Here is a 23,068-nt window from a genome sequence, read left to right as displayed (position 1 = left end):
CAATTACAAATTGAAAACATATGGCGGTCTTGAAGTCTTAAACAAAATTTAAATACAAATGAGACTACTAGTGAAGAACTAATTACAAATGACAAGAAACGATGTTGAAGTTCTTAAACGTATAAGTGTATTATATATATACTCTTAACCGGCGAAGAAGATCTTTCTACATAACTAAATTAATGACACCTTTAGCAATTCAACTTTAAATGTTGAGTTTCGTCTAACAATCAACAAATATAGTAGAATTGTCAAAAGTTTCCCTCATTTAGCCGTATAGAGAAATATACTTCATCGACTAGAGTATATACAAATACAATTATGTAATTGTTTTTGCATATACAAAAACATATGGCGGTTCAACCCTAAACCGGCGGGTTGTCCACGGTTTCCGTCAGAAAACCGCCGGTTTCTGACCGGTTTTGCAGGCCTACACACTGACCCTACGGCCTAGCCTCTGAAAAGTTGTCGGAACCGTCAGAAACCGGCTCCCGAACCGGCGGTTTACCCCGCGAACCGCCGGTTCCAACTGCTATACTAAACCCCTACGCGAACCCTACGAACCCCTAACCTACGAAACACTATTTAACCCTTTGAACCGGCGGTTCGAACCGCCGAACCACCGGTTTTGAACCACCGGTTCAGGTTCAATATATTGCCGAACCTGAACCGGCCCTTCCGACCCTTCAACCCTTCTGCCGGTTCAACCCGCCGGTTCCGGGCACGGTTCCGGTTCATGAACCGGCGGGCCCGAACCGGCGGTTAACTGCCGGGCCGGGTCGGTTTGTGCATGCCTTGGGCTTGGGCCAAGTAAGAATATAAGTTTCCTTTAGGGTTTTCTTCGTCGATTCTTTTTAAAATGTAAAAGAGAGTTGAATTGTAGGGTCTAGATTTTTATAAATAAAACTTTTGTATTCTTCAAAATTTTAAAATACATAGTGTCCCTAATTTGCTACCTAGGGTTTCAAGTCGTCACTCCCTTGATCGACTGGATAACAAGTGTTTGGCCCATTTAACTCATAAAGATAATTTGTTTTGCAGTAAAGAAATACCCAAGTCCACAACCCATACATTTTAAAACTATACCATGTTATCAATTGCCTCAATTTTTAAGCCACAACTTTTATAATTACCTCTCTACATATCTCTATTCATACTACAATTCAATATTTTTAGTTCTCATTCAATTTATAAAATTAAAATAAATAAAACTATAAATACCAAAAATACTCCATTAAAATTCCTAAATGCTTGAATTAAATTCATAAAACAAGCAAATAAAAACCTAATGATACGTAATTTAAATACTTCGCCACGAATAATGAAATTGAGCAAATATCTCACTATTTATTACTTATAATCTAAAAACAAATATGAATGTGATACGTGTATCAAACGATGTTGTTACACACTCGCCACGCGCTCGCAATTGTCTCCTCAACTCCACTCACATTCACGCGCCGCCTAAGATATTTCCGCACTCTCACTGTTTCCGTCTCTTCTTCTAAGAGACATTTGCGAAAAACCTTATTCTGCAACTCTATTTCTCCGTCAACATCTTCGCCAATGGCATCGCTCTCCGCCGTTGACCGCATTCTGCAATACCCCGTCGCTCGTCGCGACGACTCCGTCGTTGATAATTATCACGGCGTTAACGTCCCTGACCCCTACCGCTGGTAATTCTAATTGAACCTTTTTTTCAATGGTTATAACATCTATTAACTCTTGCTAATGACAAATTCATTATGGAATATATTTTCAGCTCGTTCAAGTTAATTTTCAGATTTGGTATTGGTCTTAGGGTGGATGTTTAGATTGTCCTGTTACAGCAGATACTTTTATGATGTATTTGGATTGAATTTGATTAGGCTTGAGGATCCTGATTCGGCCGAGACGAGAGAGTTTGTTGAAAAGCAGATGAAATTGACCGATTCTGTACTCAATACTTGCGAAACAAGAGAAAAGCTTCGTGAAAAGCTTACGAAATTGTCTGATTTCCCCAAGTACAATGCTCCGTTTAGGGTTGGTGATAAGTATTTTTACTTCCACAATACCGGTTTACAGCCGCAAACGGTTCTCTATGTTCAGGTCTGTTTGTTAAGATTGTAGCTTTGTTGACTTCTAAAAATTGTGATGGCATTTCATGGATGTTTAAATTCAAGTGTTTTGGCATTGCAGGATAGTTTGGAAGGGAAACCTGAGGTTTTGCTCGACCCGAACACCTTAAGTGATGATGGAACTGTGGCACTGAGTGAATATGCTGTTAGTGAGGATGGAAAGTACTTGGCCTATGGCACTAGTTCAAGTGGAAGCGATTGGGTGACCATTAAAGTTATCAAGATTGATGATAAAACCACTGAGCCTGATGTTGTTTCATGGGTAAAGTTTATGGACAGATATTTGCTATGTATTTTTCTCTTACAATGATCCAACTTTGAGTTATTTTAGATATATGCTAACTTTGTAACGCAACGCTTATTTTGTTCGTGATGCCTGATTCGTATATTTTTTATCAGGTTAAGTTTTCGGGTATTAGTTGGACTCATGATGGCAAGGGTTTTTTCTACAGCCGTTATCCAGCTCCGAAGTAAGGGGAACTTGATGTCGAAGAAACATTCTAAAATTTCCTTGAATTAGATGTTCTGATTTGTTTTCTAATGACAGATTATCCTTTTACCATAAATATATAACATCTCAATTGTATGCATGTCAAAGCTATTTCTTGTTAAAATATAATTTTGACTAAATCATTGCTTCAGAACTACTGTTCATAATTCATGTTTCATACTATTCATTTGTATTTTTCAATGGTAGCTTCTTATGTCGATGTTTGATGGTTTGTTTTGAAGAGATGGAGAGAATTTAGATGCAGGCACAGAGACCCATTCCAACTTAAACCAAGAAGTGTATTATCATTTTTTGGGTACGAATCAGTCTGAAGATATCTTATGTTGGAGGGATCATGATAATCCCAAACATTCACATTCTGCTTCAGTCACGGAAGATGGGAAGGTACTGAAACTTTTACCAGTCACCATTTGGGAGGGTTACTTTTAAATAACAACCAACATTGTGGTTTGATTTGGCCATACACTTGTAAATTTTTTTTCTTTTGCTACAGCACTAAGTTTATAAGGTTATTTGTCAAAATAGATTATATATTGTAGATAGATAAATATCTTGTCTGTTAATGAATGACATGCCAAACTTTATCAATATCTGACTTTGATTCATGACTATAGGTAAAATATAGTAGCGTGTAAACGTGAAACAAGATCAAGGGATAAATATGAAGGGAGTTTTCTGTAAAATCATAGTTTTAAATCACAAATTTTGTTTTGCTCTTGAATTAACCCTGTTAACGCGGAATGATTTTCCCATGATCTACTGTTCAATCTCGATAGTGATTTTCATATGAAATTTGCAGTATGTTCTTTTGTACATTGGAGAAAGTTGTGACCCAGTCAACAAGGTTTATTACTGTGATCTATCATTGCTCTCGAAAGGACTTGAAGGTTGTAGGGGGACAAATGAGTTGCTACCTTTCGTAAAGCTTGTTGATAACTTTGATGCTTCCTATCACTATGTTGCAAATGACGAGACGGTTTTCACCTTCCTCACAAATAAAGATGCTCCAAGATACAAACTTGTACGAGTTGATCTAAAAGAACCTATTTCCTGGACTGTTGTACTTCAAGAAGATAAAAAGGATGTGCTTGAATCTGCTTCAGCTGTAAGTGGCAATCGGATAGTTGTGAATTATTTAAGCGATGTGAAAAATGTTTTGCAAATAAGGGACCTGAGAACAGGTGACCTGTTGCACCATTTACCACTTGACATTGGAACTGTATCTGAAATTTCTGCTCGACGCAAAGACAGCACAATCTTTATTGGATATACAAGCTTCCTGGTCCCTGGAATTATATATATGTGCAAGTTGGAAGGCGATGTACCAGACATGAAAGTCTTCAGAGAAATAGTGGTCCCCGGCTTTGACAGGACTGAATTTGAAGCCAATCAGGTAAATAGTTATTTAATGAAATGCAGTGAAATCATGTTACTGATGCGGAAACCACTTGCTCGTTTATCTGGAGGAACATCCTGATTCCTTCTCCCTCACCCCCCCAAAAATAGAAATTTTCAAGAATAATATCACCTGTCCTTTGTCCTTAGAGTCTGGCTAATGGAGTTGAGTGAAAGTGAGTGTGAGTATTAGATTGAGTAGTGCAGTGCACATTTGACTTTTAAGATTCATGTGAAGTATTGCTATTCATAATTCCCAAGGATGAAGAATCTACTCAATGTCGTCTTTCTCAGATTTCCTTATGCTTGTATAAAGTTTGGTTATCTGTTGTGCCAAATAAAACGAAAGTATCTGCAGATTTCTAGGGGTATTGGGTAGAAAGAGACTTGACATTTTTTGTTCTGTATCCTTGTATTTTTTTATACCATCCTTGATCAATGTATACCCTTTTCAGGTTTTTGTCACCAGTAAAGATGGTACTAAAATCCCAATCTTTGTAGTGGCTAGAAAGGGTCTTCGCCTGGATGGTTCACATCCTTGCTTACTTTATGGATATGGTGGATTTAATATCAGTATTACCCCATACTTTTCTGCCAGTCGTATTCTGATTACAAAGCATTTAGATTTAGTCTTTTGCATCGCGAACATACGCGGTGGAGGAGAGTATGGACAAGAATGGCATAAAGCTGGTTCCCTTGCAAAGAAGCAGAACTGCTTTGATGATTTTATATCAGCTGCTGAGTATCTTGTCTCTGCTGGTTACACACAGCCCGCGAAGTTATGCATTGAAGGTGGTAGCAATGGAGGACTTCTTGTTGGGGCTTGTATCAATCAAGTAGCATCTCGTTCCATTTCTGACAACTGTTAAAACTATTTGGTTCAACATGAGCAACAAGTAAACAGTCTAAACATTTTCTAATTGCAGAGACCTGATCTTTTCGGCTGTGCTCTTGCTCATGTTGGTGTTATGGATATGTTGAGGTTTCACAAGTTTACTATTGGTGAGGCAACATTTTCTAGGAAATATCTTTACTTTTATAGATTCTTCTGTATGTTACGAAATTTTGATATTTGTTTACCAGGCCATGCGTGGACGTCAGACTATGGCTGTTCCGATAAGGAGGAAGAGTTCCACTGGCAAATTAAGTGAGCTATTTTACATCTTCAGATATTGAATTGGGTCGCTGCTTTTAATTTTTCCAGTATAGTTATTTCTGTTGGTCTGGGGATGTGGGCTTAGCTGTAATTCAGTATCATTGTTACTCATAAACTGCACATTAGAAGTTTGCATCAAATTTAAATACTTCAAATGGTGTTGCAAATGTGCTTATAAACATGTTTTAAACATATAACATTTCGTTTTTTCTATTTTTTTAGGTACTCACCCCTGCATAATGTGAGGAGACCTTGGGATAAGCCATCTGATAAGGCCATTCAGTATCCATCCACTATGTTATTGACGGCTGACCATGATGATCGGGTTGTCCCACTGCACTCACTGAAGTTATTGGCGGTTGGTGTTTTACCAATTGAACCTTTTATTTTCATTTTTGTTAATTGACCTTTGTTTGCCTTTTGGTGGGTGGGGATTTAATATGGCTACCTTGGGTTATCATCTTTCTTTATGGTCAAGATTGCCAAAAGTAATAGAACGGAGTATAATTTTAATGGAAGCTGCACGTTATAGGAATTTGAGAACCTGAGAAAACTGGGGAGAGATTGATATTCACTCAAATGAATTCTTTGTGAACCTCTCGCTAGATATAAATGGCATGTCTAAGTTTCAAAAGTAAATAATGTCCCAAGTTAAGTGACCTTGTGTTGGACTAGAAGCGGAGAGAAAATTTAGTGCCTAAATTATTCTTTGCAAAGCAAAGTTGAAGTTCATTAATTGTGTGGTTTTTGAATCTTATTTGTGATAAGATTAATACTACTGTTTCTGGAAAAAAAAAACTACTATGATCTACTGCTGGAGTTTTGTGAAATAAAACCAATTTGTGGTGATACTGTCACAATATCACTTGTTACATTCTTCATTTTATAATTGGTTCCTTACAGACAATGCAACATGAACTATGCACAAGCATAGAGAAGAGCCCTCAAACGAACCCAATTATCGGGCGGATAGAACAGAAAGCTGGACATGGAGCTGGAATGCCAACTCAGAAAATTGTAAGTACCACTAGCTCATGCAAATTCACTTGTAAATCCACGTTGACGACACATCTAATCTGAAACAACGGCATCTTAGATTGATGAAGCTGCGGATAGATATGCATTCATGGCGAAGGTGGTTGATGCAACCTGGACAGACTAGACTAAGCCCAATTTGATAGTAGGTGCAGAATCACATTTTATTTCTTATTATTCTGCTTCATTTAAATGGACAGATGATTGCATTTCTAGTATTGAGACATTTAATATCGTTCCAGACAAATGCTTGCACGTTGCATTTTAAAGAGAGATAAGCTTGTTTTCTCCAGTTATTTGCCACATGAGAAAACTTATTGCTTTAATTAACGCTAGTTTTCTCACAAATGCTCTATGCTGTGCGATGCACACAATCCATGAAATTCATGCTAATCAATTATGGAGTTAAATATTTCGTCCTTCCTTAAAAAAAGAGTCTTTTTTTTCATTATGGTCCGTCCTATAAAATTTTAAATTTTGAAACAAGATTATCGATTGCATGTGTATAGTAATTCTTTCCATGAGTAATAAAATTTGGATATGATGAACATTTGATCATTAACGAACTTGTTCGAGTTTAATCATGCAAGTGAGTCTTGTTATAGTGTTAATAGGTGAAAATGATCACTATCTTAAATCTCAAGTTGAAATGAAAATTGCCAAATTTTTGTAAATACATGCATCTATACCCAAATGAAGTCAGTGTAAATACCAAATTTATTATTTTTTTACTGTGTATTTACTAAAATATAACATAGAGTAATCACAAGTTATTTAATTTTCACAACGTTAAAATGTCTAGTCACCAGAAAAAACTAACTTTGACAAAACTTAATATCCAGTGATCCCATCCGAGATAGAAAATGTCAATTGAATTGGTTGAAACAATGAAATTTTTTTAAGTATATATAACTTGATAAGAAGAAAGATGCAATATCCGAGTAGTTGTAAAGTAAAAAGAATGGTGACCTGACCTTGAGCTAAGGACATTAACTGAATGGAAAAAAAAAGAGTGGTAGCTGAATCTTAAGAGACCTAGATCTGCAAACCATCAATGCAGTAATGAAATGTATTTTGTGTTACTCGAATCATATGGGGCGGGTGTGCCTTCCTTTAGCCCTGCCACAGAGCAGCGCGTTCTTGGGGATCGGATACTCGTCTCTCAACGAGGTTGAGGCCGTGTAAACTCTCAGATACGTCTGCTGTCCCAGGTACTGCCTTGCCCAGAACTCTGACCTCAAGTTCCACATCCCCACGTTGTCTAGCGCTATGTAGATTGCGCTCCACGACTTGGGGTACACCTGCACCGTGCAACGGGAGACTGCATCCCGGAGGTTGTACTGGTTCCGGCTATTTGAGCTCCATTGCCCTCCTTCCATTCTGCACACATAACATAATAACCATTTGTTAATATTACAAACACTCACTTCGTCTTATAAAAATAGACACTCTTATTGTTCTGGTTACTTTTTTTTTTCTCTAATGAGATTGGACCATTTTCTACTAATAATACTCCGATCACTTTTTTATTATATCTGTCTCATAATTGGAAAAATGCTAGTTTTGGGAGCTCACCCTACTACCCAGAAAGAGTAGCCAGCCAGATGGTAGCTCTGCACGATGTTTTCGTAGTTCTCGAAAACAATCTCGATGAAGGTCCTGTAGTCCGCTCCCAACACCGATGTGTCCTTGTACATCCCTGCGCCATTGGGGGCCTCTGAGATGCTCCCAACGCGGAACACACCGTCTATCTTGAAGTAGTCGGCAAGCTTCATGGGCGTGTCGGGCGCCACAAAAGACACGCTGTTGAGGGCGTATCTCTGTTTTCCGTTCACCTGGCTGGCCGAGCTGGCCAGCCTGATGGTCTTGGTTGTGTTGATCATGCCGTAGTGGTACGACCCCTGCGGGTTCGGCCTTGGCCCACTTGCCGTCAGGTTAGTCCTGCAAAAAAAATGTTAGGGGGTTGCTTGGGCTCCTACTAAATATATAATGTAGGGTGGTGCGGTACGGTACCTAAAGGAACGGGCCTGGTTGAGGGACCAGTCGATCTGAGTGGTGGGCCCACCGGGGAGTGGGCCGGATGCCGGGGTGTTGGAGCTGGTGTATTTGAGGAAGGCGGTGTTGCTGAGGACCTGAGAGGTGAAGCGGGTGGAGGCGACCACGTAGTAGTTTTGGGGGGGCTGGTCCGCGGTGATGAGGACGGACATGCATTGGCCGAGGTGGATGTCGAGAGACGAGTAGCTGATTTGGAGCGTGTGCGTTCCTTCGATCTCCACCACCTTCATCTTGTGCCCTTGGATCCGGAAGTTGAGGGAGTTCTGCAGTCCCACGTTGCATATGCGCAGCCGGTACGTCTTTCCTTGGTCCACCGTGAAGGTAGTGGCGCCAGGGCCGCGCCCGTTGATCAGAACGCCGTGGGGGAAAGGCAGTTTCTTGCCCCTGTCCAATATCGTCTTCAACACCTACATTGCATAACGTGTCATCAGTGGCGGACGCAGAAAATAGATCAAGAAAACGATTTATAGTTTAACTAGGTATTAATCATTTATTTACTATAGTACTATAACTTTATCAAAATTTATTTCCCACTTCACGCACATCTATATATATGTAACACTGAAACGTCAATTTATGAAATTAATAAAATGTAGCATTTCAAGACCCTTAGCAGTAGATTGGTATAAAGAGCATATAGTAAATGCACAGTTAATTCGGTAGGCCCACTAAAACAAATGGGCCGTAAATAATTACTAACAAATGGGCCCGGCCCGATAAGGAGTAACACCTTTTGTTCCTACTCCTTCCGTGTTGGGTAGGCCCACCACGTTACCGACACACACGAAATTTAAAAAATATTAAAAACTTGGATAAAATAAATAATATTCTCCCCCCTCTCAAATTTTTTTCTTTAAAATTCAAGAATTTCAGTGTAGTTTTATATTCATAAATTTATAAAAATATGCACATGATGTCTAGTGTATTTGAAAACGACGTGACAACTAGCATTTCTTAATTTCCCATGATCTTCCCATTAATGGTATTAATAATGTATGTAAACAACAATAAAGATGGGAAATAAAGGGCAAAAACTGATACTTACAGTGTGATTATTTTTGTACCAATCTCCAATTAAGAGGGTGAAATCATCTGCTGGTGGATCAAATGGGACTGGAATTAGAGGCCTACTCATAATTCTGATGCCTCCAAATCCACCAGCAGCCTTGTGCATTGCCAATGATGGGAAGTAAAAGAAGCTCCCTATTTGATCCTTCATTTGTAGTATGTATGTGAAGTTCTGCCCCGGCTGAATCGGGCATGTCGTCCCGAGCACACCGTCCTCAAACGAGTTCCTCCTGTTCTGCACTCCGTTCCTAATTTTGTCGACATTCGAACTTTTAGTCCTAACGATTCAACGTGTCATCGCACATGTGCAATACTAGTTTTTATTTCAAATTTATTAAATACTAGCACTCTCATAATAGATGTCACACTTTCTTTTTAGTTTGTCTCATAAAAGATGTCACATTTCTTTTTTTGGAAAAAACTCTTTCTCACATTAATATAAATATACTATTTTCTTTCTCCGTCTAACACACAAAACAACATTTCCTAAAATCCTGTGTCATTTTCCAAGTATGTCATTTATTATGGAAAAGAGGGAGCACTTATTTTTGCTATCTTCAAGGAATAACATAATTAAAAGAAGCAATAGTCCAATAAAATAAAAAGTGATGAAATCGTCAAGAACAATGCATCATTTGTCTATAAATAGAAACCATAGTTCGATAAATGACAAATCAATAAGTGCCCCCTCTCGCTGTATTACAGCTCAAAATTGGTCTAGTCAATAATACTTATAAGGTAATTTGATGATATAATTAAAAGTATTCTGTTACTACATTTGACAATTAGGAATGCAGTGTAGGAGTCTCTTTAAGATAAAATTTGGATCTACACAAATTAATGATGTAACACTCCATGTGCATTCATTCATAATTATTTAAAATCCATGTGCATATATCTCCCACATTAGCTTTAATATGCAAACTCTAATACAGCTACGGTTCAAATTGTTTTTTTATCAAAAAATTAAGTTTTGACTTCCGCTGCTGCAATTATTGAAAAAGCATTACCCTTTTAGCAGGTAAGAATTTATTGTAATAGATGTAATAGTAATTAATATAGTACTATATAGCTATGTGTGTGTGTGTGTCCACCGCCCTAGTGTTAATATATTAATTACAGTCTCAGTTGCTCGTGAATTGCATTAAAATATCACCTCATCAGGGGGAATTTTCTCGAACAGATTAAAGATTAGTACTTTTGTAGATTAAAATCATGTTAGAATACTACATTTGTATGAGCTACGAACAAAAGGTTATCATACGATATTACAATTTAAACCACCGCATCCTAGCTAATTAATACTACTACTACTACAATGGTTATCATATAATCTTACAATTTGAATAATGTAATAATTGAAAAGTTGACAAAGTTATAATATAATCGAATAATTTTAAATATTGACCAGAAATAGACCAAAATTCATGATTTTCCCGATATTTGTAACTAGTACTACAAAGGTCATCATATAATGTTAGAGTTCGATTAATGTGGAAGAAAATTAAGCATAGAGAGTGATAGAGAGTGGGGTTATGTATGACATGAGTCCATGACAACAAGACATATTTCTAGATCTAATTAGGACGAATGTGTTGTTTTTTGAGTAAATTGCACGAAATGTTTTTAGTATATAAACACACATAAAAGTGTAGGTGATTAAAAAAAAAGTTGGATTGTTTGTTACCAATGAATAAGGAAAGGCTCATCCAAGCTGTTGAACACATTGACAATGATGTTATCATTGGTGACGGAGTAAATTTCCGGTCCCGGAAATTGCCCATTTATCAAAATTCCCTACACCATAAATCATTAAAAAAAATCAAGAAAACACCATATTCCAACACCCTTTTCGACAACTAAAAAAGGGCTGTTGATACAATGCACAAAATATAGTAAAAACACTAACTTTTTCATTCATCAACTTTTTCAAGAAGGAAGAAAAAAGGAACCTGTTGAGGGACTCCAAGAGGGTAGATGGTGCCGTAGGTGACGTTCCAATCAAAGAATCTGTAGGGGCTGTCGGCGGCGGCGGCGGCCAAGCACAGGAGAAGCGCCGCTAGTCTCAGCGGCGGAGATGGCATTGTGGTGGTGGAGGAGGAAAAAAAGTGTTGTTGTTTTGGAGTTTTTTTTGAGTGATGAAATGAAGAGAATGGGAGTGAAGTTGTTGAAGAATGAAAGGGTCCAGTGGAATATATAAAGTGCGATACAGATTGGATTGCTTCTAATATTTTAAATTTAATTTTTAAAAAGGAGGGAAAAAACAAAAAAGAAAGTTAATTTGTTTGTAATGAAGAGAATTTTGTGGCTGTGATTTGTAATGGGAGAGAGGGAAATTGGATTTGGGAAAATTGAAATGAATTATGGGGTATGTAAAAGTCAGCATATGAAATGATTACAGCGTGTAATGAGGTTGTGTTTCAATTGACCAATTCCACTAATAAAAAACAATATGAAATAAAACACTCTACGCGTATAAAATGCGTGTAAGGATTATAATTATTTCACATAGTAAAACTATTTAACATTAGTAAAACTTAATAGCATAATTATTAGTATAACCCACAACAATATATGTCCAAAAGCAAAAAAGGAATTATGTTTTGGTTAAAGAAAAAAATTCAAAATTAAGAAAGTGGAGGTGTCGGTGGTAGGTCAATGAACTAGGGCCAAATGGGCGACTCACATGCCTATGTCTGTTTTTCATTTGGGATTGGAGGAATATTATAGAAGAATAATGCCTTTCTTTATAAAATAACATTAAACAACAATTATTGTAATTTTTGGTTAATATTGATATTATAAAAATATATTATTAGTTGATGTAATGAGATTTGGATGTGTAGTAGTAATAATAGTATTCACGCGTCGCCAGCCATGTGCATTGATAAGTTGTACTGTACCACAGCTTCTTGTGGGTCCCACCGCTCATCAACTCTATACTAAGGCGTGTTTGATAGGCTGATAGTATTCGTGGCCCGCATAAAAAAGATGCAGTGTTTGACCAAGAAAATGCAAAAATTATTCCCAATGTATTACGTTTGATAGGTGGTGTTTGGGCCCATTTTTTTTTCAGCCATTTGATACGCAGACCATACTCCTATAGATTCATTCAAGGTATGACATTTTTACCCTCAATTTGAATTTTATTTACATCTCGTGTCCCTGCTGAAACCCTAAATTGGAAGATGCATTTATCAGCTCATCTAAAAACATTTGCTCTCCGGCCCACCTTTTCCCGCCTCAGCAATAACTCTGTCGCTAAAAGCCTTCCAGTTGATAACAACTCAGTTGAAGAAGAAGATCTCCAAGTAAGCAACTATTTAGTAATTAACTGCTTTTTATTTGTAGTGGATTTGATTATGTTTTCAATTACTATATGTTTTTGACATAGATCGAAGCGTATTTCCGGCCTTATGGTCTACGCAATAGTTTAATCGTTTGGTTCTGATGTTAAAGTTTTCGACATACCATGTGGACCAATAGATCTAACCGGGTTTGATTATGCTTACAGCAGATTCGAATAAAGTATTGCGTAGACGATTAAACTATTGTTGGTCCAAATGGTATACGATAGAGGCATGAAGCAGCTTCGACAACAAAAAGTTTTCGAAATTAACTTTTTGCTTGTGTTTCCATATTTAAATTCATATTGGGGCCAATATTGTTGTTTTCTGGGATTATCAGCTTCGATGTGCAATTAGTTTGCTGCTTTTTAATCTCATTGTGATTTTACATATAGGCTTCAAAAAACGTTTGTCTGTGTGTTATTCTTTTCAGTAGCTTGAACCATGACCGACAACTACCACCCAATGAACTCCGTCGAGACGAACATAGGTTCGCAAGGTCAGTAAACTTAACATCGTTGGAAGTATTTTATGGTAAATACAATTGTTTTGATGTGTTCAACGGATTTGTAGTAATTAATACACATTCTCATACTCAGGCGGCAGTGGCCTAGGGCGTGGTCCAAGGCCCCGGGTTGATCGCACAAGAAGAAGTTGGACAGCTCGCGAAGAGGAAATACTTGTGTCTATTCTGAAGGATCTTGTCACACATGGCTGGAAAAGTGACAATGGGTTTCGCGGGGGATATCTGCAGCGGATTGAAGAGGCTCTGAATCGGGAGTTCCCAGGATGCGGCTTGAGGGTTGCTCCTCATATCAATTCGAAGATTAGCCAGTGGAAGAAGAGCTACTCGTCTCTGAGTGCGATACTTGCACGAAGTGGTGTGGGTTTCAACATGAACAGAGATTTCAAAATTGATTGTGACGATGACCAATGGGAGCAGATTGTTAAGGTTGGACATGTCAAACTATGTACAGTTCATGAATTACTATTGACTCTGTGTTTTGTATTGTTGGTAATTGATTTTTTACATGAGACTTAACTACACGATTGGTTGTTTTATGCTTTTTTCTGTACAGTGTGATGCCAACGCACGCGGTATGCGACACAGGTCATGGCCTCTATGGGATGATTGGAAGGTGCTGTTTGGAAAAGATCGTGCTGTTGGGACCGTTGCAAAAGACACGTTCGATGCACATGCCAATTATGCAGGGCGAACACCATCCTCTCAACAAGATGTCCGGCTGGGATCCCCTGTTGAATCGGGTGAATATTCAGCAGCCAACCCGAGCCCTCAACAGAGGCCCATGGCCAACCCGGATGAAAGCACCGGCCAGAGCATAGATCATTCACTACAAACTAAAAAATCTGGATCAAAAAGGAAGGCCTCTAGCCCTCCTGTGGGTTTGATTGAGATGCTTGGACGGATGCAAGATGATACCAATGACCGGCTTGACAAACTGACCAATCGGATTGGGTTTGAGTTCGATCTTAGCGAAGCACGTAAGGAAGTTATCGACATACTGAGTGGTGTACCGGATCTTACGCTTGTGCAGCAAATTGATGCCTCCGAGATCATCATCGATAAGGTGGAGCGTGTTGAGTTGTTCATGCGTCTTCCGGAGACATCGTGTCTTACATACGTGATGCGTGTGCTGGAGAAGCACGGCCACTATTGAATGCAACACATCTGTGTTTTGCGCACCGTGTAGACGGGCTCTACATCTGTCTTTGGTGCTTTTATATATTAATGTCGCCAAACTCTATTACGCAGACGATTAGTTTTGATGCACTATTGTGGTTGTATATTTTGGGGCAAACTCTCGGTCTTAGTAGGTAAAGACCCCTCATTTGTTTTTTTGTAATGTGCATGATATTTGGGGCCTGTGTTATGGAAATGCATATTGATGTATAATTCCCGAGTCTTAAATTCAATTCACAAGTTGTTAAAATTAACGATAAAGGCATGTAAAGTGATAGAATCTAAAACATGGTAAATATCACAATGAAAACCATAGGAAGCATGCTCTATTTGAGTGGGATTGAGATTTGGAGATGGTTCGTCGGAATGTTGGCCGGAATTTCTTCTTTCTATTCTTCCTCCTCTCTTCATATCTTTTCCTCTCTCTTCTTCCGGCTGGAATCTGCCTCAATGAAAACCATAACAAAAATTCGGCAGTTTTCGCAGGGCTCGGACTAGTCCGCGCGGCCGTCATCAAATGGCCATAACTTCTTCATCCGAGATCCGATTGAGTCGTTCAAGGTACCCACACGAAGCTATTTCAAAGCCGAAGAAAACGGTGGTAAGATAAAATAATTTGGACATTGTCTTGATAGGCAATGATTACATTGAATCAGACGCCATCGCTTTGGATACAACATAGGAGAAACCTTGGAGAAAAAATAACATTTTTTGGAGAAGGGTCCGAATTTTTTTCAATCCGACGCTTCTGTATTATGTTTCACTATCTACTTTTGCATTAGACAAAATCCTTTTCTATGTCAATATTTAACAAAAACGTGTGTTAATAACAAAGCATTTTATAAAGTGTAATGATACTTTTGGCTTATATATGTTATGTTTACTGCATACAATGATAGTTTTGCCGGATAGAATGATACTCTGAGTTGATAAAATGATACTTTTGGCTTTGGATTTATTTAGCCACAAATAAATATGCTCTCTATGAGCTGTTTCGTGAAGCATCGGTTCTCTGCATTATACATTATCACCTTTTGCATTTTAAGGTATGTAATTATGAAAATGTTGTTATTGTCTAATTTATCATTTTTATCTAATTGGCTGAATAATGTGAAACGATTTTATATGATATTATCAGATTTTTTTGTTATGTTTTCTGTTCTGTTTGTGCTATTTGTAATCCCATTTATCCAATGCTTCAATATCAGTAGGTAAATTTGTGTTATTATTTCCAGAATTATACAGAGGATGGCTACCTTTTCACAAGTTGCCTCTAAATTACTATTTATTTACAAAAAATACATGTATGGATGAGATTAGGTAGAAGATTTTTAACTTCACAATCGTAATTAAAACCCAACCTATGCTGGTAATTTGATTAAATAGATGGTCTTGATTTATTTTCATGCTGTTAAAGATTTCTTCATGATAATTTCTTCATTTCCCTCATTTAAATATTAGGTTTAACATACAGTCGCTACATTAACAGCAAACGATGAGTTATAGATGACTAATAAAGGTAATTGTAAGACCCCGTCGTTAATGCTGCCGACGCACGCGCTCTAGCGGAATTTCCATCATTCTCTGCATCGGATGGTTCAAACTCCATTGCTTCTGCACGGTTAGGATGAACGACATCAACATTATCTATGTTTAGTCATATAACACAACTAATAATTTGTAGAAAATTACTCACCTGAATGGAGTAACGGAGGGAACCGAGCTCCAGCCCAATATCGTCGCATTGTAAACAATCCATTCCCCTCGTACTTGAATATTAGCAAGTCCCCATGCCGTAGAGCATTGTTTCTTGCACATTCGAACCAGCCCCGTGCGAATTGATGGAGATTCCCACGCGTTTCAGACACTACCGACGCTACACAACCAAATTCATTTTCGATTCTACAATTCGCAGGAAGAGGCTGTTCCAGTTCGGCAACAAATCGGTTGGGGAGTTTCTGCAAAACATATGAACAAGCTAAGAAATTAAACAAATATTAGAGTGATAATCACATTTCACATGCGACTATGATCATCTACCAAACAATTTATGCTATCCACAGGGAAATAAAGTCTGCAGAAATATGACGCCATGTAAAAGGATTGCGATGGAAATGGAAGAAAAGTATAGAGGTTTGGCTAATTGAAAGGTAGACGTCAATTATTCATGGCTATTTGCTTCAAGTTATAGCCTCAGTCGGATTGGGTAGGTATGTATATTTATTAGGCTTCCCAATGTTGTCATTCGTTGAATTGGGGTTGGTTTGCTCCACCAACTTCATTAAAAACACACCAGTTGCAAATTGAAAGATATTTGTTTGTAGTAAAAAAGGAATATAAAATGGAGGAGGTAGTGGGTGACAATATATTGAACCAACATAATTTTAATATTATAACGTGAGATTGCATGCCAAGTGCATCTACATCCCACTCATCATGTTCTTACTACAATCATGCTGATACGATACAAAAGGAAATTATCTCCATCTTTGGTAACGATGAAGCGCTACTAGGGATACTACTAATTCAAGTGCCGACAAGGGTACTCCAGATAGACGTCAATTATTCATGTTCTTCCACCAACCACCTGGGCTTGAGGAGGCACAAGAACTGCCGCATGGGGAAGCATTTGGCAGCGGAGGGCGGCGTTGAATTTTCAGTGGGCGCGGCGGTGGAGGCATAGTCTGCCTTCCTTTGGATGACTCGCGAGTTCCATTGCTTTGATCATCATCGAAAAGTTTACGACGTGATTTCAGCTCATTTGGCCAAACAGGTGAAAGGACTGTATCCGAGGTCTCGGCCACGACCTCTGGGCCATCGGGATTGGTTGCAACCAATGGCACAGTGGTGTCTGAGATGACTATGACCTCGTTCTCCTGTACTTGCATCTCCTCCTTCGGCCCAAACATGTTGTATAGTTGGTAGTAGGCTGGCTCGGCTTGGCGATAGTATGCTCCAGCAAGTTGGTTTTTCTACATACAACAGATAAATATTAGAACTTCCATATGAACACAAGAAATGAATCGGGGGGAATTGATTGTTAACATTACCTTCAGAATAGTCTTCCAAGTGTCATCTGTGGCCACAACGATGTTGTTTGGGTTGTCCCACCTTACACCATCCTCCTTCACCAAAGCCTTGAACGACAAATATCGACTCTCTAGGAACTGCAGTCGGTCGTATAGAGCTTCCCACGGCATGGTCACCCCAAGATCGTAGGCCATATCGGCAGCAGCAATGTCGAAGAAGGGCTTGGGAACGACAGTACCGGCCATGTCATGTTCATGCTTCAAGCGAATGATGCTTTCGAGTAAGCTTTCATCGAGTGCATGAGTCCAATTGGATTTGTAGAGAAAGGTGTTTTGTGGTGGAATATTTAGAACCATTGCCTCTTGCTTTTGAAATGGGTTATCACTGGTTCGACGTTATTACTTGGATGAATTCATTATATAGACAAATGCATTGACACCTACTATAATTCAACACTTGAAGTAGATATTAAATAAGTTATTAATGTCAAATTGACTATATACAAAGGATATCTTGTGCGATTGAAACGATGTGGATATGGTGTTACATCTTGGCTGATATATCACTTCATCCACAGCTACTATATGATTCACCCATGCTCGAATTGTGTCTTCGTGTGGCTTTTCTCCATAAATATTGACGTGTATGGTACATTCCACAGTATGATCTTTCAATGCTGTGTGTATCATGCCAACTGCAAGTGACAATCACCCTACCTACATGCAATAAATGAAGCTGGAAACTCTAATGGGGTCTGATATTTATTGAAGTATTAATTTAAAATCCCCTACACTAAATTTGGTATCACTTATCTCACGTTGGTTCAATTCGAATATTAAAATTGTAAAAATCGCCCGACCGGGTGAAATGCTTCTGGACTCCTCATGCCTTACGAATTTCACCCGACCGGGTGTTTTGTTGGTGTAAAATCACCCGACCGGGTGTTGCTTCTGGACCCCTCACTGATGTTGTGCTGAATTTTGTGTTGTTACGATATGCACACCAAGTGTTCGATGAAATGCCTCAAAGAGGAAAAAATTAAGCCAAAGTCTTCTTTATTAGTACTACTCATTTTCCACCATTTAAATTATACGTTTGGATTGAAAATATATGCGTGTAAGTACATTAGATTAAATTTAACCAATTGAAAATTTGATGCTTAAATAAAAACAAAATTTACTGCTGCCTAATCCCATAAAACGAAAAAATGTGAACTTTATTCCCAAGACTATAATTGTTCTCCCCTCTGTGGTTTATGGCATGTATTATGGAGATTTTGATGATCTATTATTATAAAATTGATACCATTCTCTACATAACACCAATGTGATAGTTTAGTTTAGGCCATCGGCAAAATTTTGACAACTAATCAAAGTAATAGTTTCAAATGATAAAATGATACGTTTGTTTAATAATGATAGTTTTAGATTTTTTGGATGATAAAATGATACTTTTGCATCATAAAATGATAGTTTGAGGGGATAAAATGATAGTTTCAAATGATAAAATGATACTTTTGTTTTAATAATGATAGTTTTAGATTTTTTGGATGATAAAATGATACTTTTGCATCATAAAATGATAGTTTGAGGGGATAAAATGATAGTTTCAAATGATAAAATGATACTTTTGTTTTAAAATGATAGTGTAGATTTTTTGGGTGATAAAATGATACTTTTGCATCATAAAATGATAGTTTGAGGGGATAAAATGATAGTTTCAAATGATAAAATGATACTTTTGTTTAATAATGATAGTTTTAGATTTTTTGGATGATAAAATGATACTTTTGCATCATAAAATGATAGTTTGAGGGGATAAAATGATAGTTTCAAATGATAAAATGATACTTTTGTTTAATAATGATAGTTTTAGATTTTTTGGATGATAAAATGATACTTTTGCATCATAAAATGATAGTTTGAGGGGATAAAATGATAGTTTCAAATGATAAAATGATACTTTTGTTTAATAATGATAGTTTTAGATTTTTTGGATGATAAAATGATACTTTTGCATCATAAAATGATAGTTTGAGGGGATAAAATGATAGTTTCAAATGATAAAATGATACTTTGAAACTGCGGTATACCGAAAAATCGGTATTTTCGGTAATTTTCCGGTACGGTAAGTCCGGTATTACGGTATTTCGGTATAATTTCCCACCCCTACGAATACGCTGCAATCTCAGAGAAGTCGATAAACGAACACCAAACCACAACAATTGCATAATCCGAATTCAATTACAACATGAACATAAATTCAAATACATCGTCTTCATTAGCTTCGACAATGAAATCCATTTGTCGTAGCTGTTTTATCAGAAGGAGCTTGGCCTCAACCTGAAATGAAGCAAAATTGTTCATGTTGAAAACCAACGATGACTTAACACAAGTACGCATGCATAGATGAAACATTGCACTTTAGTACCTTCGTGAAGCCACATAGCTTCGGCTAGTTGATCGCGTTTATTATTCCACGCCGGCGTTGCCTCTATCGTGTCGACGTAAACATTTTCCTCTGGCACCTCCTCTTGTAAACCCATGCCGATGTGATGACCATCTAACTCTAGCTCTATTGGATCCACTGTCATCTGGCCTCGTATAAAGTTGTGAAGGAGAAAGCAAGATAGGATCAGCTCCACTTGTGTGTTAATTGGGTAGTACGACGCGCTTCGCAATATACCCCATCTCATCTTCACAACGGCAAACGCACGCTCTATCACATTTCTCGCTTTAGTGTGACGCATGTTGTACATTTCTCGTGGATTATGAGGCATCATCGCATGAGGGCCCCATTCTTTGAGATGGTAGCGGACGCCCTTGAACGGGGTAAGAAATCCTTCACTATTTGCATAGCCGTTGTCGCATAAATAATATTGGCCTAAAGCAAACAATTCGCTTACATAAAACCGAATTCAGCCAATGATAAACCATGAAGATGCCCTAAACAATTGACTCACCTCTAGGTACTTTTAAACCATGTTCACGTGTCACTGCGTCACGTAACACCCTAGCGTCTCCGGCAGATCCCTCCCAACCGGCTAGAACGTAAACAAAACGCATGTCCCGAGTACAAACAGCCATTGTATTTGTTGCAATCTGGCCCTTCCTACTCCGGAAGCGTGGTTTATCTTCGCTATCAACTAATACATTGATATATGTCCCGTCCAATGCTCCCAAGCAACCCTACAACATCTCAGCAACCAAATACACAAGATCAAACAAGATATGCAATTCTTATACAAAATCAAATTGTACAGTAAAATATGTGGATAACAATGTCTGAATGAATATCTCACCGGAAACCACTTCCACCTCGCGTCCTGGCAGTGCTCATCGACTGGTACCGGCTTCGCCAAAAATAGTTCATGCAACATAATCACAGCTTTGAGCACAGCATGAACATAATGTGATACAGTTTGCGCGGAACGCCAAAATTCAAATCGAACCACACGATTTTTCTTGTGATGGGCAAGTACTGACAAAAACATCGCAACTTGTTCTTCGACCATAATGTATTTTCCATCTACTAAGCCACCCCGTTCACGTAGCAGTATACATAGTCGGCCAAAGCAATTCCTATCCATTCGAAGACTATCAATACATTCCTGGTCATTTAGTCCCAAAAGTCGCGTGAGGCGATCCACCTGTGTGGGAATGCGTTCTGTATGAGAAAACCTACGCCTAACCCTTCGACCAGCCAAATCTTCTCCATCTCCTAGTAGCCCATATGCTAGAAGGCAGCAAGTAATCCTTAATCGATGTACTCGAATAATGTCTAAAATCATCAAAACGAGAGCTTCATTGGACAAACCCCCATTGGCCATTGTTCCAGAACATATTGTAATCTCCTGCTGAAATTTTACCTCAGAAAATAGACAGAAATTCAAACCAAAACACAACACCAACCAAATCATGAAATTGCAATTTCTGCCATGTCTGTGTGTAATCGTTACACAGCAAATTATGAACTCGCAATTTCTGCGAACACAGGAGTGGGTATTATGTTACAGAGCAAATTATGAAATCGCAATTTCTGTGAGATTGGCAGTTTTTCGGCATCAACAAAAAAACAAGTCCACCCGGACCAAGGAGGTTGAAGAAAACTGACAATTACACAGAAATTACTCAGAAAAAACTACACCCAAACTTCACGATATAATCGCCCAAATGCGCAGAAAAAGTGATGGTGAAGAAGACACTCACCGACTTTTGATTTTGGAAGGGAAAATGAAGAGGAGTCTATTGATTCAAAGATTGGGCACACCGAGTTTCGTCGACGGGAGGGAGTGATATTCAAATGTGAATCCGTTCGCCACTCTCCTCTCAAATTTTGGTGAAAGCCCTAAATTTTTGAATTCTAGTAAGGTTAATTTAGACAATGACGATCACTTTCCTGACACATACTCCAATGCAGAAAATAATCGCAGAAGAAAAAGCGGAAAAGGTTTCTGTGAAATTCGGGTATAGTTTCTTGGGCCTGGGCGGGCCAGGCATATTTTCAAGGGCCACAGAAGAAGAATAACAATGCTATCAAACGTGCTTTTAGACCAGAAAATAGGCTGTTATCCTGGTGTGCACGCCTATCAAACACGCCCTAAAGAAAGTGAGTGAGATGGGTTTGAACTTATGGTGACTTATCATAGAATGATTAATGCCTGAGGCAAAAGATTTTAAGTTTGAATTCATCACTATGTCATGGGATGTGATCATCGTAAAATGGTTAATGTTTTACGAGTTTTTTTATCGGATTGTTTAAATCTAATATTACGAAAGTGTATTTTTTAAAGATAAATTGATTTTTAGTAGATTAGTGTGTATGAGTTTATGTGTAGCAATCGATCTAGTAAGAATATCAGACCAATTAATGAGTAGTGAGGTCAAACTCAATATACAGATGGCTTAATCATACTATATCAAAATCTATGCATTTATGAGCACTAACAATGTGAATTAAAATAATAATAAAAAAGGCGGGGAAATTTGTTAGGTTGACTTCTTGTTATAATAACTTAAACAATTATGAATTGTCAATTGCATCATGTGTAATCTTCATTAATAGATTGAAATAAGTTATACTCCCTCCGTCCCGCACTACTCGCACGTATTTCCTTTTTGGGCGTCCCAAGTTACTTGCACTCTTTCTATTTTTAGTAAAAAATTTCACCTACAGCCGTCATTTTTACTTTCCTATACACTCATTCCTTAATCTTCGTGCCGAAAAGGAAATGAGCGAGTAGCTCGGGACGGAGGGAGTAATTTTCTGGGGGGGGGGGGGTCTAGAATTCTGAGTGGTGCAGTGATAATTAAATGTCAGATCTATAGGAGTATGACATAAATAGGGAGGTGTAATTCGTTTCATGTGGGTTTCAACTATTTTTGGATCTTGCTATTAAAAAAACATGGTAGTTTTGTTTGTTTGCAAGTTATATAATTAAATCATGAATTTGAAAGAGAAAAAAATCAATGGTGGTACTTGGATTACTATTAAATTATTTTGAAGAATTGTGAATTATTAAAATCAAATTAAGAATTTATTACTATAAATATAGTTTACGGGCGTTTGGTATTATGGCTTTTATTGGTGAAAACCGGTGGTAGTAATTAGCAATGATGAGAATTAAAACTACTCACTTCAAAGAAAGTACAA

General features: G+C 37.9%; 6 protein-coding genes across 7 annotated transcripts; 2 read left to right on the top strand and 4 right to left on the bottom strand.

Annotated features, from left to right (window-relative positions):
• Window positions 1-1,396: 1,396 nt before the first annotated feature.
• Window positions 1,397-6,506, top strand: LOC121806872 (prolyl endopeptidase-like). The gene is made up of 12 exons (XM_042207044.1): window positions 1,397-1,676; window positions 1,869-2,088; window positions 2,179-2,379; window positions 2,517-2,587; window positions 2,850-3,012; window positions 3,428-4,021; window positions 4,479-4,859; window positions 4,950-5,025; window positions 5,107-5,170; window positions 5,402-5,537; window positions 6,083-6,196; window positions 6,276-6,506. The coding sequence occupies exons 1-12, from the start codon at window positions 1,399-1,401 to the stop codon at window positions 6,339-6,341; spliced, it is 2,364 nt and encodes a 787-aa protein (XP_042062978.1). The 5' UTR covers window positions 1,397-1,398; the 3' UTR covers window positions 6,342-6,506.
• Window positions 6,507-7,071: 565 nt separating this feature from the next.
• LOC121806881 (L-ascorbate oxidase homolog) lies at window positions 7,072-11,629 on the bottom strand. Its single transcript, XM_042207053.1, has 6 exons — window positions 11,290-11,629; window positions 11,025-11,134; window positions 9,315-9,585; window positions 8,228-8,676; window positions 7,790-8,155; window positions 7,072-7,594 (listed from the first exon to the last, which is right to left on the bottom strand). The coding sequence occupies exons 1-6, from the start codon at window positions 11,419-11,421 to the stop codon at window positions 7,303-7,305; spliced, it is 1,620 nt and encodes a 539-aa protein (XP_042062987.1). The 5' UTR covers window positions 11,422-11,629; the 3' UTR covers window positions 7,072-7,302.
• Window positions 11,630-12,564: 935 nt separating this feature from the next.
• On the top strand, window positions 12,565-14,524 carry LOC121804682 (uncharacterized protein At2g29880-like). Its single transcript, XM_042204318.1, has 4 exons — window positions 12,565-12,648; window positions 13,118-13,183; window positions 13,284-13,636; window positions 13,764-14,524. Exons 2-4 carry the CDS (start codon window positions 13,129-13,131, stop codon window positions 14,361-14,363), a joined length of 1,008 nt encoding a protein of 335 aa, XP_042060252.1. The 5' UTR covers window positions 12,565-12,648; window positions 13,118-13,128; the 3' UTR covers window positions 14,364-14,524.
• Window positions 14,525-15,804: 1,280 nt separating this feature from the next.
• LOC121803984 (putative B3 domain-containing protein At5g66980) lies at window positions 15,805-16,557 on the bottom strand. Its single transcript, XM_042203546.1, has 3 exons — window positions 16,427-16,557; window positions 16,083-16,344; window positions 15,805-16,000 (listed from the first exon to the last, which is right to left on the bottom strand). Exons 1-3 carry the CDS (start codon window positions 16,478-16,480, stop codon window positions 15,897-15,899), a joined length of 420 nt encoding a protein of 139 aa, XP_042059480.1. The 5' UTR covers window positions 16,481-16,557; the 3' UTR covers window positions 15,805-15,896.
• A 166-nt stretch (window positions 16,558-16,723) lies between these two features.
• On the bottom strand, window positions 16,724-17,855 carry LOC121803761. Its single transcript, XM_042203375.1, has 2 exons — window positions 17,437-17,855; window positions 16,724-17,358 (listed from the first exon to the last, which is right to left on the bottom strand). The coding sequence occupies exons 1-2, from the start codon at window positions 17,770-17,772 to the stop codon at window positions 16,945-16,947; spliced, it is 750 nt and encodes a 249-aa protein (XP_042059309.1). The 5' UTR covers window positions 17,773-17,855; the 3' UTR covers window positions 16,724-16,944.
• A 1,708-nt stretch (window positions 17,856-19,563) lies between these two features.
• Window positions 19,564-21,801, bottom strand: LOC121803712. 2 transcript variants are annotated; one of them, XM_042203342.1, is made up of 5 exons: window positions 21,625-21,801; window positions 20,718-21,272; window positions 20,379-20,604; window positions 19,847-20,299; window positions 19,564-19,758 (listed from the first exon to the last, which is right to left on the bottom strand). In XM_042203342.1, the coding sequence occupies exons 2-5, from the start codon at window positions 21,243-21,245 to the stop codon at window positions 19,754-19,756; spliced, it is 1,212 nt and encodes a 403-aa protein (XP_042059276.1). In that variant the 5' UTR covers window positions 21,246-21,272; window positions 21,625-21,801; the 3' UTR covers window positions 19,564-19,753. The 2 variants fall into 2 exon arrangements, with proteins under 2 accessions (XP_042059276.1, XP_042059282.1); XM_042203348.1 differs by having other exon boundaries at window positions 20,718-21,269.
• Window positions 21,802-23,068: the final 1,267 nt, after the last annotated feature.

Source organism: Salvia splendens, chromosome 1 (assembly GCF_004379255.2).
Source record: "Salvia splendens isolate huo1 chromosome 1, SspV2, whole genome shotgun sequence".
Classification (NCBI taxonomy): Eukaryota; Viridiplantae; Streptophyta; class Magnoliopsida; order Lamiales; family Lamiaceae; genus Salvia; species Salvia splendens.
This window is presented reverse-complemented; position numbering and strand designations above follow the sequence as displayed.

What these genes read in the sequence shown, in the direction of transcription:
- LOC121806872 (XM_042207044.1), top strand. Translation starts at nt 1,399, where the DNA reads ATGTTGTTACACACTCGCCACGCGCTCGCAATTGTCTCCTCAACTCCA. An exon ending in AGCCTGATGTTGTTTCATGG is followed by an intron (nt 2,380 to 2,516) that starts GTAAAGTTTATG and finishes ATTTTTTATCAG; the next exon opens with GTTAAGTTTTCGGGTATTAG. An exon ending in GAATGCCAACTCAGAAAATT is followed by an intron (nt 6,197 to 6,275) that starts GTAAGTACCACT and finishes ACGGCATCTTAG; the next exon opens with ATTGATGAAGCTGCGGATAG.
- LOC121806881 (XM_042207053.1), bottom strand. Translation starts at nt 11,421, where the DNA reads ATGCCATCTCCGCCGCTGAGACTAGCGGCGCTTCTCCTGTGCTTGGCC. An exon ending in GGTACAAAAATAATCACACT is followed by an intron (nt 8,677 to 9,314) that starts GTAAGTATCAGT and finishes TATGCAATGTAG; the next exon opens with GTGTTGAAGACGATATTGGA. An exon ending in AACCAGGCCCGTTCCTTTAG is followed by an intron (nt 8,156 to 8,227) that starts GTACCGTACCGC and finishes TTTTTTTTGCAG; the next exon opens with GACTAACCTGACGGCAAGTG.
- LOC121804682 (XM_042204318.1), top strand. Translation starts at nt 13,129, where the DNA reads ATGACCGACAACTACCACCCAATGAACTCCGTCGAGACGAACATAGGT. An exon ending in GACGAACATAGGTTCGCAAG is followed by an intron (nt 13,184 to 13,283) that starts GTCAGTAAACTT and finishes TCTCATACTCAG; the next exon opens with GCGGCAGTGGCCTAGGGCGT. An exon ending in AATGGGAGCAGATTGTTAAG is followed by an intron (nt 13,637 to 13,763) that starts GTTGGACATGTC and finishes TTTTCTGTACAG; the next exon opens with TGTGATGCCAACGCACGCGG.
- LOC121803984 (XM_042203546.1), bottom strand. Translation starts at nt 16,480, where the DNA reads ATGGCGTCATATTTCTGCAGACTTTATTTCCCTGTGGATAGCATAAAT. An exon ending in TGGATAGCATAAATTGTTTG is followed by an intron (nt 16,345 to 16,426) that starts GTAGATGATCAT and finishes TATGTTTTGCAG; the next exon opens with AAACTCCCCAACCGATTTGT. An exon ending in CCCTCCGTTACTCCATTCAG is followed by an intron (nt 16,001 to 16,082) that starts GTGAGTAATTTT and finishes CTAACCGTGCAG; the next exon opens with AAGCAATGGAGTTTGAACCA.
- LOC121803761 (XM_042203375.1), bottom strand. Translation starts at nt 17,772, where the DNA reads ATGGTTCTAAATATTCCACCACAAAACACCTTTCTCTACAAATCCAAT. An exon ending in CTTGGAAGACTATTCTGAAG is followed by an intron (nt 17,359 to 17,436) that starts GTAATGTTAACA and finishes TGTTGTATGTAG; the next exon opens with AAAAACCAACTTGCTGGAGC.
- LOC121803712 (XM_042203342.1), bottom strand. Translation starts at nt 21,245, where the DNA reads ATGGCCAATGGGGGTTTGTCCAATGAAGCTCTCGTTTTGATGATTTTA. An exon ending in CGAGGTGGAAGTGGTTTCCG is followed by an intron (nt 20,605 to 20,717) that starts GTGAGATATTCA and finishes GAGATGTTGTAG; the next exon opens with GGTTGCTTGGGAGCATTGGA. An exon ending in TGGTTTAAAAGTACCTAGAG is followed by an intron (nt 20,300 to 20,378) that starts GTGAGTCAATTG and finishes TGTTTGCTTTAG; the next exon opens with GCCAATATTATTTATGCGAC.